The 16,227-nt window shown below is 33.5% G+C and overlaps 1 protein-coding gene across 1 annotated transcript in view; it reads right to left on the minus strand.

Annotated features, from left to right (window-relative positions):
* Positions 1-16,227, minus strand: part of AKT3 (AKT serine/threonine kinase 3) — a 414,439-nt gene that overhangs the window by 207,832 nt on the left and 190,380 nt on the right. Inside the window, exon 3 of the mRNA XM_031968694.1 lies at positions 14,283-14,408. Within this exon, the coding sequence (XP_031824554.1) occupies positions 14,283-14,408 (126 nt within the window). The remainder of the gene's footprint in view (positions 1-14,282; positions 14,409-16,227) is intronic.

Raw genomic sequence — 16,227 nt, forward strand, 5'->3', positions numbered from 1 at the left:
CTAGTTGAAATAATTAGCAACTTCAGCAAAGTTGCAGGATTTAAAATATATCTACATAAATCATCAGCATTTCTATATATTACCAATAATGTCCAGCATCAAAAAACAGAAAGAGAAATTATATAAAATAAATGCACACAATATAAAATACTTGGTAGTCGTAGTCTACCTGCCATGACAAATCTAAGAACTACATGAAAACAATTACAAAACATTCTAAACAAGTCATCTCTAAACAATTAGGAAACTATTAATTTAATAATGGGTAGACTGAACCAATATATTGAAAATGGCAATTCCAATTAAATTTATTTGCATATTCAGTACCATACCATTCAAATGGCTAATAAATTATTTTATAGAGCCAGAAAAGAATAGTTAACTATTCTGGAAGAACAAAAAAGGATGAATATTAAGGGAATCAATAAAGAAAAAAGTATATGAAGGTGCCCTACCAGTACCAAATCTCAAAATTTATTTAAAAATGTTGATCATCAAAACAATCTGTTACTCACCAAGAGACAGAGTGGTAGATCAATGGAATAGATTAGGTATATAACACACAGCAGTAAATAACTACAGTAACTTAGTGTCTGATAAGCCAAAATACCCAAGCTTTTGGAACAAGAACAAACTATCTAACAAAAATTAGAAAGCAATTTGGCAGAAATTAGGTATGGACTAATATTTTTTACTGTTTTCCAAGATAATATCACACTGGGTGCATGATGTAGACACAGGGAGATACCATGAGCAAACTGGGAAATAAGGAATTTTTCATTCCCGTAATTTTCAAAATTTGTAATTTAGTGTTTAATTGGGGATTTTTAATATGTTCTTTCTTTTCTAGTTTTTTTTTTTAATTTTGTTTCATTCCCAATTTATGTATCTGTTCTTTTTCTATTTTATTGCTATAAGTGTTTGGAGATATAAATTTTCCCTTACATACTGCTTTGGTTGAATTCCATTAATATTGAATGTTGTCTTCTCATAGTTGTCATTCTCTTTAATGAAATTATTGTGTTTGTTATTTGTTTTTTTGATCCATTCATTCTTTAAGATTAAAAATTAATTGGAAATGAAATTATCTAATCTATTTTTCCATGGTCCTTTATTGATTGTAATTTTATTGCATTATAATCTGAAAAAAATGAATTTAATATTTCTCCTTTTCTGCACTTGGTTGTGAGGTTTTACACAATATATGGTCAATTATTATCAAGATGCCATAAAGATGCTAAAAATAGGATATACTCCTTTCTACTTCCATTCAGTTTTCTCCAAAGTTCTATCATATCTAACTTTTTAAAAATTCTATTAATTTCCTTAACTTTTTGCTTATTGTTTTGATTGGATTTATTTAGTTCTAAGAGGGGAAAGTAGAGGTCACTCTGTTTATTCTTGTAACTCATTTAATTTTTCCTTTAAGAATTTGTACTATATAAATTTCTGTGTCTGTTTATGTATACATACATACATACATACATATATATATATATAAAATCTAAGAACAAATTTCTCCAATAAAAGGCTTCAATTTTCAGATATATAAAGAATTGAAGCAAATTAATAAGAAACAAATTATTTCCCAATAAATGGGAAATAAACAGGCAGTTTTCAAGCAAAGAAATAAAAATTATAGGAAACTGACGTAAAAAGATTTAGTGTTCATAATTAAGTTCCTAAAGACAAACAAGTAGTAGAGAGGGATTTGAGATCAGGTTTTTTGACTCCAAATTCTACCCATCTTTATACTAAGTTGTTTGTATAAGTGGAAAAGCAAATTGGCCAAACTTTGTATGAGACTTCTTTGTAACCTAAGCCTTCATAACATGTTAACATCCCAGAATATCACTGGTATAAAGTACATGCTTACTGATGTAGACTGCCACTTCCCTATAATTTACTGGCTAATTTTTGAAAAGTCCTGTCACTAAAAAGTACATCATCATGTGACAAATCTGATAATGAATCCATCTGACAAAGCTACCCTAGTTGACAGTGAGGACCTATCACTGGCTCCATGCCTGAAGTTCTTTCAGCTTCATAGGGTATACGTGAGATTGGAGTTACAATGACAGTCTTCCAGGTCCAAGGTTACTGCTACACAAAAACCGAAGCACTTAAATTGGATATTGTGACTTTCATAATACTAGATGACACTTTTCATCCTAAAATTAACAATTTTATTATTATCATATATAATATATAATAACAATATTAGTATTAACAATTAACAAAAATTAAAAGATAAGTTAATTTTTTATTCAAATGAACCACTAATAATGAAGAAGTTATGCTTGATAAGTTGACAGAGGTTCAGGATTTTCTTACAGAGAACTACAAATGCAGTAGTAAATATTTGTTATTTGGTCAAGAGAAATTATGATGTTAGGTATGAAATAAAGGATGTCTGTGGGGCATATTTTCTATATGCCCTATATTTCTATAAAATAATTTCTTATAGAGGAATTCTCCTTTGAGTACTAACCTTGCTAGCTCTCTACAATCTGTATTCTTTAAAATCTACATTTACAACTAAAAGAAGTAGGTAGGAGACATACTTCATCAGTAAGTTAAAATAATAATCAGAAAAAAATAATTTTTTAACAAGAGATTTTCAGTAGTCTACTTCAGATATCTAATTCTTACCATGCCATGCAGGAACATTTCACAAATGAAAACCTTAATTGATAACTTTTCACAAGAAATGACTGGTGCTAGTTGGGTGATTCAAATAACAATGAACTGTTCTAGTATTTCTCAATAAACTCTACCTATTTTTTTTATTCTAAAATTGTACCATAGTAATAGATTCTAGGGCATTTGGGGAAAAGAGGAAGACAATAACAAATTGGTCAAAAATGACACAAGCTTCCTAGCTAAAAGGCTATTGTGCAGGCAATTAGTAAAAGAGGAAGCAAAGCACAAAACAAATGAATGAGAAAGGCTGAACTTGTAATGAAAGACCTTATTATAGTTCAGAAACATCATTGTAATAAAGGAGCAATGTGCTCCATAAAACTTTGAAACAGTAACCTCACTTTTCTCCTTGTCTTTTTTTTTTCACCAGCCCTCTCTGCCCAATTATATACTATTCCTCCTTCAAAAGGATTCTCTTCACCTTCTCTAAAATCTTTAGACCTCTTGAGATATAGGCCTATTTTCTCCCCATGGAAGTGGTCCTTATTAAATCTTTTGTCACATTATATGAAATTTCTAGGAATATCTTCTAGTGCAGCCCTATTCAGTGCCTCTTCTTGGCATAGAGGTAGTCCTGAGTTCTCCAGGACAAGGCCAGTAAAATATAAGTTATATAGGTGACTGAGCTGGAAGAACACTGAGTAGGGTTCAGTGGTCAATCAAAAGATCTTTTAATAGCCTATTACAATATTACTCTTGTATGTATGTATGAAGACAAAGTGAAATAGTCACTGCACTTGAGAAATTTAGCTGGGAAGAACACATGCACATTGTTTAAGTATATGTGTAAGAGACACAAGAAAATGGGGGAGGGAGAAGGAAGGAAAAGGAAAGTATTGCTCAAAAAAATCCAAAGATTTGAAAAAGGAAGACCAAGTAAACTGCTATATGAATTAAAGGGGGGAAGAAGGAGAAGAGACAGCTTCAAGAAATGTTGGTAGAAACAAAGGCTTATGGACTTGGTATATCTATTGTATAAGTTAACATCTAGCTGAATTCAGAGCAAGTCTTCAACAAGCTGGGTGCATACATAGACCCAAACGTAAAAAAATATATAACTGGTTATGCTTAATTAAATCATATTATTTATTTTTCAATATCATCTACCAATTTTGCAAAGGTTTTTGTAAACTTTTTGAACTTAAATTTTATGTGTCTTGGTAACCATAAGGGCTATGTCCTAAATTTAGTCAACATACTAAAGGTATAATACACACCTAGAACGAAGTTCATCCTTAGTGAAAGTAAATACAAATTCATGTTTTTAAAAATCTTAGTAATTTTGGGCATTTCTGTAATTCTTTTTCATATCTGATTACAGCATCATGGTTTTTGCCTCATAATTCAGAAGCTGAAGAAAAGTAAAGAGATCACCTGTCATTTCCTTATTGTAATCTACTATTAGTTGATGCTCATATTATTATCTTCAATCTGTAAATTCTTTGTCTGAATTTTTAAAACTAATTTGTCCATTTCACAAGTGTCAATTTCTCTGAATTTGATAATTCATACAATCATGCACATCTAAACTACAATACATTGCAACAAACCAACAAATGAATGATGATAAGCTCTCCAGTGCATTGTAAAAATTCCATTCCACTTTTTTTCATCCTTCAAAATACATTGTGTATTTTGAAAACATGTTAAGTGAATGGCACCAAGGTCAGTCTGCAAACGAAATATAGTGTCTTAATTTCCTTTTCATTTATCTATAAAAATAAATATACATACAAGTTATGATGTTTTCTTCTTGAATACCACCTGGAATAGTATTTACATAATAAAATAGCTGCCCTAAGATATGAAGAATATAATTAGGTGGCCTTTCTCCTTGCCAAAGCTAAGTCCACTATATGCACCTTTGATCCTATCCCGTCTCCTCTTCTCTTCTCCAGCAATCTGTATTCTCAAACATCTCTTCTTCTCATTGTAATTTAAAATCTCATCCTATATACTGGTTCTTTCTCTACTAACCTTACTTTTATTAAAAATATTTCCAACGGTCACAAGAGCCTATCCTTTCAAGCTATAGTCTCCACCCTTTCTCAGTAAACACTGAGAAACAGCTTCTATTGCCTCCACTTGCTCTCCTTTAATTTACTCCATAACTTTTGATATTCTGATTTCAATGAATTGAATCTATACTCCCTGAAGTTATCAATTTCTTAATTGCTCAAATCTTATTGTGAGCAATACTGAAAAGTTAGGTTTCCACAAATGTTGCAAGCTTCAACGTAATGTAGATAACAAGTATCACTGACCAATGAGCTTTCAGAAAGAGAAACTGACTAGACTGAAGAATTCTGATCAATGAAGTCTGGCTTAAACTGTTCAGGTTCAATGACTGAGAGAAGGAACAGCACAGAGAGAAAGCAATAATACAAATCTACATACACTGTAGTGGAGAAGAGGGCATTCTTAAGGCATACCAGGAACTGTTCCTCTAGCCAATTAAAGGTTAAGGGGAGAAGATTAACCTAAAAAAACTTGCACTTGCCTCCTTCTGTATGATGCATTTTCTCTGAGGGAAGTATGCTTGCTTCTCCTGAGAATCAATGGCTGTGGCCTTCAATCTCTCTCACTCTTTCAATAAAACATCACAGACTTTGAGATTCAATCTAGGGTCTTGTTCTCACATTATCAGTTTTTTCAGTCATCTTTCTTGACCTTTCTGCTGCATGTGACACCAATGACAACCTCCCAACCATCCACACTATATCCCCTATGAGTTCTGATGACACTATTCTCCCCTATTCCTCTCCTCCTACCTGTTGACTATTCCTTCAGTCTCTTTAATGTGTCATAACCCTATGCCCTGTCTTCTAACTGTAGGTATCCCAAAGGCTCTATCTTGATCCTTTTTTCCATATAGTCTCTTGATGATCTCATTTACTCTTTTTTTTTTTGTCACCTCTGAACAGGTAATTTACTTCCCAGCTTCTTAAACTGTGGCTCACAACCCCAAATGGGGTTGCAATTGAATGTATGGGTTGCAAAATTATGATTTATTATCAATAAATTTTTGATTTGTGTACCTATTTTATATACTTATGCATCTGGGGTCATGTAAATGTTTCTTAGGTGAATAAGGGTCACAAATGGAAAAAGTTTAAGAAGCCCTTTTCTGTTTAACCAACCACTGTAATTTCTTTCCTAAGTTTCAGTGCTTTATCACCAATTGCTTATTGGGCATTTGAAACCAGAAACCATAATATCTCAAACTCCACCTGTACAAAAGAGAATTCATTATCTTTCCTCAAAACCAAACCCTTATCCAAACTTCTCTATATTCAAAATTACCAACATTCTTCCAGATCCATTATCTCAGCATTATGCTTGACTCTTCATTTTTGTTTTCTCCAAATGTCCAATGAGTGGTCAAATGTAGTCATTCTGCTTCTATAATATCTCTCACCTCTTGAATTCTGTTCATTACTCTCCCAGCTATCACCGTTTAGTCAGGTCCCCATCTCCTGTTGCCCTAATTATAACAATGGCTTCTTATTTGACCTTCCTATCTAAGTCTCTTCTCATTTTAGTTCATCCTCTACCCAGCAGTTGGAAGTCAGTCAATAAACATTGATTTAATACCTACTATGTGTTAGGAACTATGCTAAGCACTAGGGATTTAAAAAAAGGAAGCAAAAGATAGTTGCTCCCCTCAAGAAGCCCAGAATCCAATGTGAGGGAAGAACAAAAGAATTAGATACAAGATAAACAGGAAATAATCAAAAACAGGAAAAAATTCAAAAGGAAAGAATTAAGAGGGGTTGGGAAAAACTTCCTGAAGAAGATGGGATCTTAACTGGAACTAAAAGAAAGCTAGAGTAGCCAAGAGGCAGAGACAAAGAGGAAGAACAAACACATGGGACAGTGAGAAAATGCCAGTAATTGAGAGATGGACTGTCTTGTTCCTAAAACTTTAAGACAGCCAGTGTCAATGAAACAAAGGTACACGGTAGAGAGTTAGATGTAAGATCACATGTCTTGGACTGGAACATGTATGAGTGGAAAAGTAGGAGGGCACTAGGGTTATAAAAGTCTTTGAATGCCAAACAGTGGGAAGAGTGAGTAATGAAAAATAAATATAAATAAATATAAATGGATTAAGGAAATATCATTTACCAAACTCATTGGAGGAAGGAAGGGGAGTGATTTGGAAATCTATAAACTACTAGAATTCTGATTCAGTGAGAGATATAAATGGCATGAATCTTAAAGGAGAATTACTATTTGATACTTGTAAGGGAAAAACCTGGAGATAGCAATGGGGAAGCAAGAAATAGTTCAACTCTTTTCCTTGACCAGTGTGCTGAAGGAAATAAACATACGTGCAGCCAGAGAGAATGTGTCACTGTGGAGAGCCAAGTAAAAGAGTTAAGAGCTAAAAGATTGAAGAAGTGAGAGAAGAAAAGATTTAAAATGAAGAGAAATTTCTAGCCATATGAAAAAATATTCCAAGTTATTATTAATCAGAGAAATGCAAATTAAGACAACTACCACTACACACCTGTCAGACTGACTAAGATGACAGGAAAAAATAATGACGAATGTTAGAGGGGATGTGGGAAAACTGGGACACTGATGCATTGTTGGTAGAACTGTGAACGGATGCAATCATTCTGGAGAGCAATCTGGAATTATGCCCAAAAAGTTATCAAACTGTGCATACCCTTTGATCCAGCAGTGTTACTACTGGGCTTATATATCATATAATATATATCATAAAGAAGGGAAAGGGACCCGTATGTGCCAAAATGTTTGTGGCAACCCTGTTTGTAGTGGCCAGAAACTGGAAAATGAATGGATGTCCTTCAATTGGAAAATTGTTGGGTAAATTGTGGTATATGAATGTTATGGAATATTATTGTTCTGTAAGAAATGACCAGCAGGATGAATACAGAGAGAGTAGGAGAAACTGAGAGGAACTGATGCTGAGTGAAATGAGCAGAACCAGGAGATCATTATACCTCAACAACGATACTGTATGAGCATGTATTCTGATGGAAGTGCATTTCTTCGACAAAGAGAAGATCTAGCTCAGTTTCAATTGATCAATGATGGACAGAAGCAGCTAAACCCAAAGAAAGAACACTAGGAAATGAATGTAATCTGTTTGCATCTTTGTTTTTCTTCCCGGGTTATTTATACCTTCTGAATCCAATTCTCCCTGTGCAACAAGAGAACTGTTCGGTTCTGCACACATATAGGGTATCTAGGATATACTGTGAAATATTTAACATGTATAGGACTGCTTGCCATCTGGGGGAGGGGGTGGGGGGAGGGAGGGGAAAAGTCGGAACAGAAGTGAGTTCAAGGGATAATATTGTAAAAAAATTAGCCAGGCATGGGCTCTGTCAATAAAAAGTTATAATTATTTAAAAAAAAAAGATAGGAACAACAAAAAATGAAGGAAAATTTGTTATTTAGTGAAATAGGCACTCCAGAGGGTACAATGGAAGGAGTAGGTAGCATTTGGTTAGAACTTTAAAATGAGACAGCAGTTAAGAGGGTGGGAATAGAATTGTGAGCAATGGGGTTGGTAATGACCTGTAAGGATAAAAAAATCATTGTGATGTGTAGAACATAAGAAGGTGAGAATGTTTATATTGGATAAATTTGCCACTCTTCTTAGAGGAAGCTGGATATTAGGTTCCAACATGAGATAGAAAACAAATGGTTTTAGGGGAGGTCCCATTTCACTATTCTTCCCTCCTAAGACTGAAGATTAGGCATAGCAGAAGATCAAAGTCCCACTTCCCAGTGAATTTGCTCTAACTTTTCCCTCAAGGACAGGCACACTTGGAGATGCAAGGCCTGAAATCAAATGGATAGTTACTCTTACTTATAACAAAGGTTCTCCACATCTGATTTGGGAGATCAGCATGGAAGCAAAAGGAGGAAATTTCTAAAAGGAATATTCCTTAAGTATACAACTGACTATGCCCCACTACCACTCAATAAATTCTAGTGGCTCTACCTCCAAGATCAAATATAAACTCCCTGCTTGGTTTTTAATGCCTATTAGACAGAATCTTCTCTCCACCTTTTTTACTCACCTCCATATCTATTACTCCTGCACTCTGCAATCAGACTTCTCTCAATTCCTCATATATGTCATTTCATCTGTCTCTGAACTTGTCGCCCCTCATTCTTGAAATGTAAACCCTGCTCAATTGTACCCCACAGAGTCTTCTCTTCCATCAAAACACAGCTTAAGGCCTACCTCTAGGTGAAGTCTTTCCTAATCTACCCAGCAGTTTGTATCCTAAAACCAAAATTTTAGAAATAATTTAAGTACCTTGTATTTATTCTTCATATTTTAATCTTCCTTTACAATAATGAATTTATTTTAAGTCTACAGTGTAATAGAATGTCCATAAGGTTTATTTGGTTCCCTTCCAATAAGCTTTAAGAAGTGGATTTTAGACAAAAAGTTCTGAGCTCAGTCACACTTAGAACTCCCAGTTAAAATTCCTAACACACAGGATTTCTGCTTAATCTTACATTTATGTCTACCTCTGTTAGCCCCTGGTTTCTCTGTGGTTGAAACAAATTTAGTTTATTGGAAGCATCCAGGTAAAGAAACAGTAGCCTTATGAGAAGCTGAGGAAAAGAACTAACCTTTTCTGAGGACTTTCTTGATCCTGTGTGTTCTACTCTAAGACACTTCTTGGCAGTTCTCTTCTCTGACAAAGTTCAATTCTACTTTTGTCCTTCAAAGGTGATGTGGAAGATCATGTTTGCTCCAACAGCAGTAATCCAGGCCCTGAGAATCTCTTATTTGGGTTTGAGATAGCTCCCTTCTTTTTTTATATATGATATGAATGAGTCTCTCATACCATGATTTGGCTCTAAATGGAGGAAGAGGAAGAGAAAAAGTACAGACCCTTGTGCTTAACTAATATAAACAAGAAGTGTTCTAACTTAACAAAGCTTTTAATTGGGTGGGATAACAAATGGGGCTCTTGCTTTATTAGGTATGTGCTTAAATATGTATGTATGTATGTATGTATGTATGTATAGCTATGTATATTTCCCTAAGTAGGATGTAAGCTCCTTCAGAGTAGATGCTATTTCGTTTTTGATCTGTGTATCCACATCACCTGGCACAATGACCAATAGTACAGAAGTACTTAATAAATGCTCCTCGAGTGACTGATAACTAAAGACATATTTAAGTTCTGTCTCTTGAGTCAGAATGCTTATGGCCCAGGACAACTCACTTAACTCTCAGTGTCCCAAATAACTTGAAGACTAAAAGTTGAAGATCAGGTGCTAATCTGCTGTGGTTGGATAATTCTCCTCACTGGGAGTTCTCTTCCTCAATGAAATTACAAATCTCTTCCACTTATCCCATATCCCTTCTTTTAAAAATTGTTTTTTTTGCTAACAGGTATTCAGCGAAAAGTAGTTTTAATTAAAGGAGAAGGAAGATTTTGTGTAGATTGTAAAGGAGACCTCTGGAAACCTTTAAAGACTTTTTAAAATCTTGTGTTGGGCACAAGATCACATGATACCTCTAGCTATGGACAAAACCAATATGGCACTCAACCTGTGCCCAAATGGCAAAATAATATTCTCCCATCTCAGGGCAAGAAGTTTACCCTTGCTAATGGTCAAGTTGCATTGTTATATATCTGACTGACCAAATTAGGTTCCAACTTCCAAAAATAACAAAAACAAAACCCCTATCTGTGACAAATCAGTACCATCCTAGAAGGGTTCTTTGGTCTGGTATCCAGTCTCCAGGAAGACTTATCTGTTAAGTTTCAGACTTAGGATCTTCCTAATTTTAGAGACTGGTGTTATATTGGGGAAAAGGCTATATGATGCCCCTATAGAAAAAGCAACTATTCCTGCCCTATTTGAGCTCCTTGTGCCAGTCCATGGCATGCCATGTGCCCACCTAATCCAAGAGCTTCTCAATAACCTGTTCCCAACTTGCATATCAGGGCAAGAGGTTTCCAGCCTCAACACAGAGCTGCCTTGGTCCCCAAATGCTTACCTTCTCCAAGAGTTCTGTATACAGTAGAGAAATAGTTTAGTTTCTCCCTCAATTTGCAGGCTTCTTTGCCCCTGGAATAGTTTAGATGACACAGAAAACACTGGAAGAATCAAGAGGTAGTATTGTTTGTTGTGAGATGTCTCAGTTTCTAATAGAATGGGGTGTATGTGTGTATCACTCTGTGACTGGTGGGTAGGCATTTACTTGGAAGAAAGGGGATATCTTAGTTGAGTTTGTGGAACTACTGAGACCCTCCTTTTTTAGCCCATTAAACGTTTTTGTAGCACATGCTCATATGTGTATTTATTGTTGTTGTTTAGTTATTTCAGTCCTGTCTGACTCTTCATGACCCTATTTGGGTGGTTTGGTTTTTTTTGTTTTGTTTTGTTTTGTTTTGTTTTGGCAAAGAGACTAGAGAGGTTTGCCATTTCTTTCTCATTTTACAAATGAGGAAAGTGAGACAAACTGGGTTAAGTGACTTGTCCATGGTCACCCAGATAATATTTGAGGCTGAATTTGAACACAGAAAGTTGAGTCTTTTTGATGCCAAGCCCAGAATTCTGTCCACTGAGCTACCTAATTGTCCCCAAGTCTGTATTTAGCCCTTATGGAAAATCTATAGAGACCTCTAAAAGGACAAATATCATTCCTCTGATATGACTCTCAAGAGGACAAGGCTTTGGTAAGTGTGCTAGGAATGCTGAGTAAGGGGCAATACAGGGAAAGCTTTGCTATTAATTAGATCAGTTGCATATTAAGAAGCTTATGATCTCTTAGCAACTTTGCCATAGATGATCCTGATTGAATGACAAATTACTAACTGCATTAAAAGTATCCCTGTGTTCTCCTTCATGTTCCTGGTCATCACTAACAAGCACCTCACACTGACAGAGGAAATCTATGACTATACTGAAGAGGTTATTGTCTATGTTGTAGTGCTAATGCTCTTGGTACTACTCTGGTTCTTCATCACCTTGCATTAAGAGACCCACCATGAACTACAAAGATTTGGCTCACCCTGCACATGGACCAGACTGTTGTGATTTGAAAATGGACCCTTCCAAAGGAAAGAAGAAAACCCTCAGACCTCTGACTTTTGTTCTTCACATTTTTTTCTTCAATTTTTGATTTTTAGGGAATGATGGCATAAATTTTGTGTATATTAGTGGAAGTGATTGTATTTTCTTCTTAAATTCAACAAAAATTTATTTTATTCTTTAAATATAAAAAGTACATCTCTTCCATGAAAATTTGAAATGTTATATATTCAATTTTATTTTATTTTGGGAATATTTATTTCTAAGAATAGCAATAAGTCTTCGCATGGGAAAAAAGCCTTTTTTTAAAAAAAAAATCTCTTGTACAATGAAGTCATTTAATTCTACATTAATTGTATTAATTAAAGTATTTACTACAGATCATTTTTCATTAAAGTCAAGATCTAAGACAAATCATGTAGAACATTTAGATTAGCTTCCACTTCATGGTAATAACGTCTAAAATCTGAAGAACTAGTTTACAAAGAGAAGCTAAATTCACACTACTTTACTCAAGTCAGTTAAGCCAATTACTTTCAACATATCAGTTATAGAAAGACTTACAGATGTAGGCTAATATTTATTTCATGGATGAGTTGACTGTCAGTCACTAAAAAGGATTTCTCCCCAAGAGTGCAGTATTTTATTTCAGATTCTGCCAGTGGAAGTGTTGGAACAGATGTTGGCAGACTATGACATACAGTATGTCTTTAAAACTTGTTCGGGTGTGAAATTTCATAAGGTCAAAAAAAATGCTGCATTTTGATCAAAGGATAAAGGAGCTCTGCCTTACTAAATTTTTATAAATTATTTCAAGAAAACCAATTGCCAATGTCATAAAGTTGTAGAAACTAAGGTAATGCATTGAGGTTGAATATAATAGGTGAAAGGAATATAGATCTAAGGCTGCAAGGGGATTAAGAGTCATTTAGTCTAACCCCTAATTTTAAAAATAAGGAAACTGAAAGTTTAAATAATTTGTTTGGTCAAACAAGTTAACCGGCAAGGCTGGAATTCAAATTCATGTTCTTTGACTCTAAGGTTCAGTATGTTCCTACTATACCATGAAAGCATTTTTTAGATAATTTTAATTATTAATAACAACAGATCCGAGAAAAAATAAGTCATTAAAAAGAACAAACAATATTTCTATGACTATGAGAGATATCAAGTACTTTTATCTAAGAAAAATTTCGTGTTTTTGAAACAGGTATATTAAGTACCACTGAACTGGGAGAGTCAGGAAACCTTGTTTCTATTATTACTTATCTGTGCTCCCAGTGCCAAGTTCCTTTACATTAATGGGCCTTAGTTTCCTTATCTTCAAAATGAGGATGTGGATTCTGATAAGTGATCTCTAAAGTCCCCTCTAGCTCTAATTTTAGGATTCTATGAGTGAATAAAACTTGGAAGTTTTCGATAAGAGAGAAAGATGTCATTTTTTAAAACACCACATCCATCTGGCATCAATGTGTTTAAAAAATTTAAATACACAGTAAGATCCTAATAATACACTTAGAAAGTTTTTGGAAAAAGTCAACTACATCATCCACGATTATTTAATGGATCCACAATTCTGAAGCATTTCCTAGGCTTTATATATCTCAGCGAGATCTGTAATCTACAAACTACACACACACACACACACACACACACACACACCCCTTGAATTTACAAATAACTGAAAAAAAATTAGAAAAAATAGGGAGTGTCCTAATATTGATATTGGTGTCTATGTTATTTTCTTGTTACACAGTCGAGAGAGTTCTCATTTTTTTCCCAAATTGAGCTAATACATGGAAATACATTATTAATGTCAATAAGAATGATTTTGCTATGCTTATTTCTTCAAAACTCACTAAATACAATTCATCTTTTAAATGTTTTTAATTTTTTAAATTAACACAGAGTAAATGTAAATATTCTTTGTTATTATATAAGTACAGAAACATTTTGAATGATTCATCAATAAATCCACACAGTCTGAAGAACTGATTGCTTGATTATCTTAGTGAATAATCTCTTAGTTTGGTTTTCTGCCCTTTTACAATCTGGCTAACATTTTCTAAATACTTTTAAAGTACAAGTAATTTCAGAAATAATGATTAGAAAATTAAGAAAAAGCAGAAATGAATATAAAATTTCTATAGCCATTAATTTTCTAATTTAAAATATTCTCCTATTATAGTCAATGAAAAAGTATGAGAGAACTATAAATTTGTTGAGATCACAATATTTTTTATCAGAAATTTAGCACCTACGTTCAAAAGTCTTTGCTCCTACTTATTTTAGGTACCTCTGAAGTACAGATTTAAAGATTCCCCTACTATAAGATTCAAATTCATAGGAAATTTACTTCTGGATATCAAGTCATATTTTTTTAGACTAGCAACAATGATAAGGAGATTTTATGCTGCTATAAAACTCACCAAGTATTTTACATTACTGTTATATATTATAAAACATTCAATGTATAAACTCATATAAATAATAAAAATATAAGGATGAGTATACAAATGCAATTAACTTACTTGCCACTGAAAAGTTGTTAAGGGGATAAGGTAAATCCACATCTTGAGGTTTCTCCTTATATCCTATGAATGAGCCATCTGTCTTCAAAAGGAAGTATCTTGGCCTCCAGTTTTTTATATATTCTCCTACATGAGGAAAGCACACATGTTAATTCTGTAGAAATGAACAGCAGCTTTTATGTGAAAAATAAATTATGGTACAATGTATGTCCTACAACACTGGACTCAAAAAATTTAGTTGGCTAATTTTCATTCAACTTAACTCAAAAAAAAAAAAAAAAAAAAAAAAAAAAAAAAAAAAAAAAAAAAAAAAAAAGGAAAATACATGAGCCTACAATTAAGATGCTATAAAAACCCAAATATGTTTTGTTTTAAATCATTTCACAATTTGAACATTCATTTGCACCATTATTCATATGGGGAATCATTCATCTGAGTACATATTTTATTGGGCTTTTCATTTTATCACATGGTTGTTAGAACATATTTTGAGCATAGTAAGATAAATCTTCATTATTTATTTACACAGTATTAATTTTTTTTATGAAAAACACTTCTCACAACAGCAATGCTTAATAATATTTTTTCCATCTATAACTAACAAATTGTGTCATTTTCTTTAAAGAGGTGGGGATGAGGGGTGCAAAAAAATTGTTTTCTCTATCAAATCCTGCCAAAATAATCTCTTTTCAGCCACACTGCATTGTTGTACACACAGAAATTCCAGTTTCTATAACACTACAAAAAAAAATAGTGACCACTCAAGAATATTGGTTTTAAATGGTATAATTTATTTTGAAACATGAACTCATGATAAAATGTCCAAAACTGCATCCTTGTAAATAAAATGATCTTCAGCCTTCCTTGATTAACAAAAACAAAAAACAGATACCAAGCAACTAATTGACAATAAATTAAATGACCCACATTATATGTTCTAAGCCCTATTTAATGAACATGGTCTATATTTGATACAAATTTGATTCTTGACAACAGCCTTAATAATTTCCAACAGTCCTAGATATTCTGCACCCTTAAGTTCAATTGCTTAATATATGTTTCCATTCGGAGGCCCCTCTATTAACCTAAAAGTTAAGTTTCTTGTCCTCCCTTAAAAATCACTTCCTTCTGACTTAACTAATATAATACCTTTCAGTTAACCAGGCTCAAAACTGTTTCATAGTCTCAAAAGCAAAGAATCATCTGAAATTCCCTCTAAGATGAATTAACTACCAAATCCTGATAATTCTCCCTCCAGAACATCTCTCTAATCTAGGGATTAACAAATTATAGCCAGAGGGCCAAATCCATTTCAAGGTGGAGAGGACAATGAAGGCAATATATGGTTTCTGAGCTCAGAATGGGTTTTTACATTTTTAAGGTAATTTTAAAAAGTAAAAACCATTCTTAACTAAGGCTGCACAAAGAAACCACAGTAGGCTACATCTGACCTTCAGGCCATATTTTGCCAGCCACTGTGCTATTCCATCCTAACCTTTCTATTCTCATTACCACAATTCTAGTTCAGGCATCTTGTCAAAAAAGAGCTACTAAAACAATCTGTATGGTATCCCTTTAATCTCAATATTCAAATGATGCTATATATCCCTCACAGAAAAATCTTCCTAAAGTATAATTTATGTTAGCATCATCACTTCCCTGTTTAAAACTTTCATTTACTTCAAAATAAAGTAAAAATTCCTCAATCTATCATTCAAAATTTCTATAATTTGGGCTAAGCAACATAATACATAGAATGTTGAGTTAACTCAAGAAGAACCAAGTTCAAGTCTGGCCACAATTCTTAGCTGTGTAATCTTGGGCAAGTAGATTAACGTCTGCCTCAGTTTCCTCAACTAAAAAATAAGGAGGATGGTCTTATTATCCTATGCCTTCCTTTTACAACAATTAATTTATATATTTCCATAAGGATAATAATAGTAAC

Source organism: Sarcophilus harrisii, chromosome 4 (assembly GCF_902635505.1).
Source record: "Sarcophilus harrisii chromosome 4, mSarHar1.11, whole genome shotgun sequence".
NCBI lineage: Eukaryota > Metazoa > Chordata > Mammalia > Dasyuromorphia > Dasyuridae > Sarcophilus > Sarcophilus harrisii.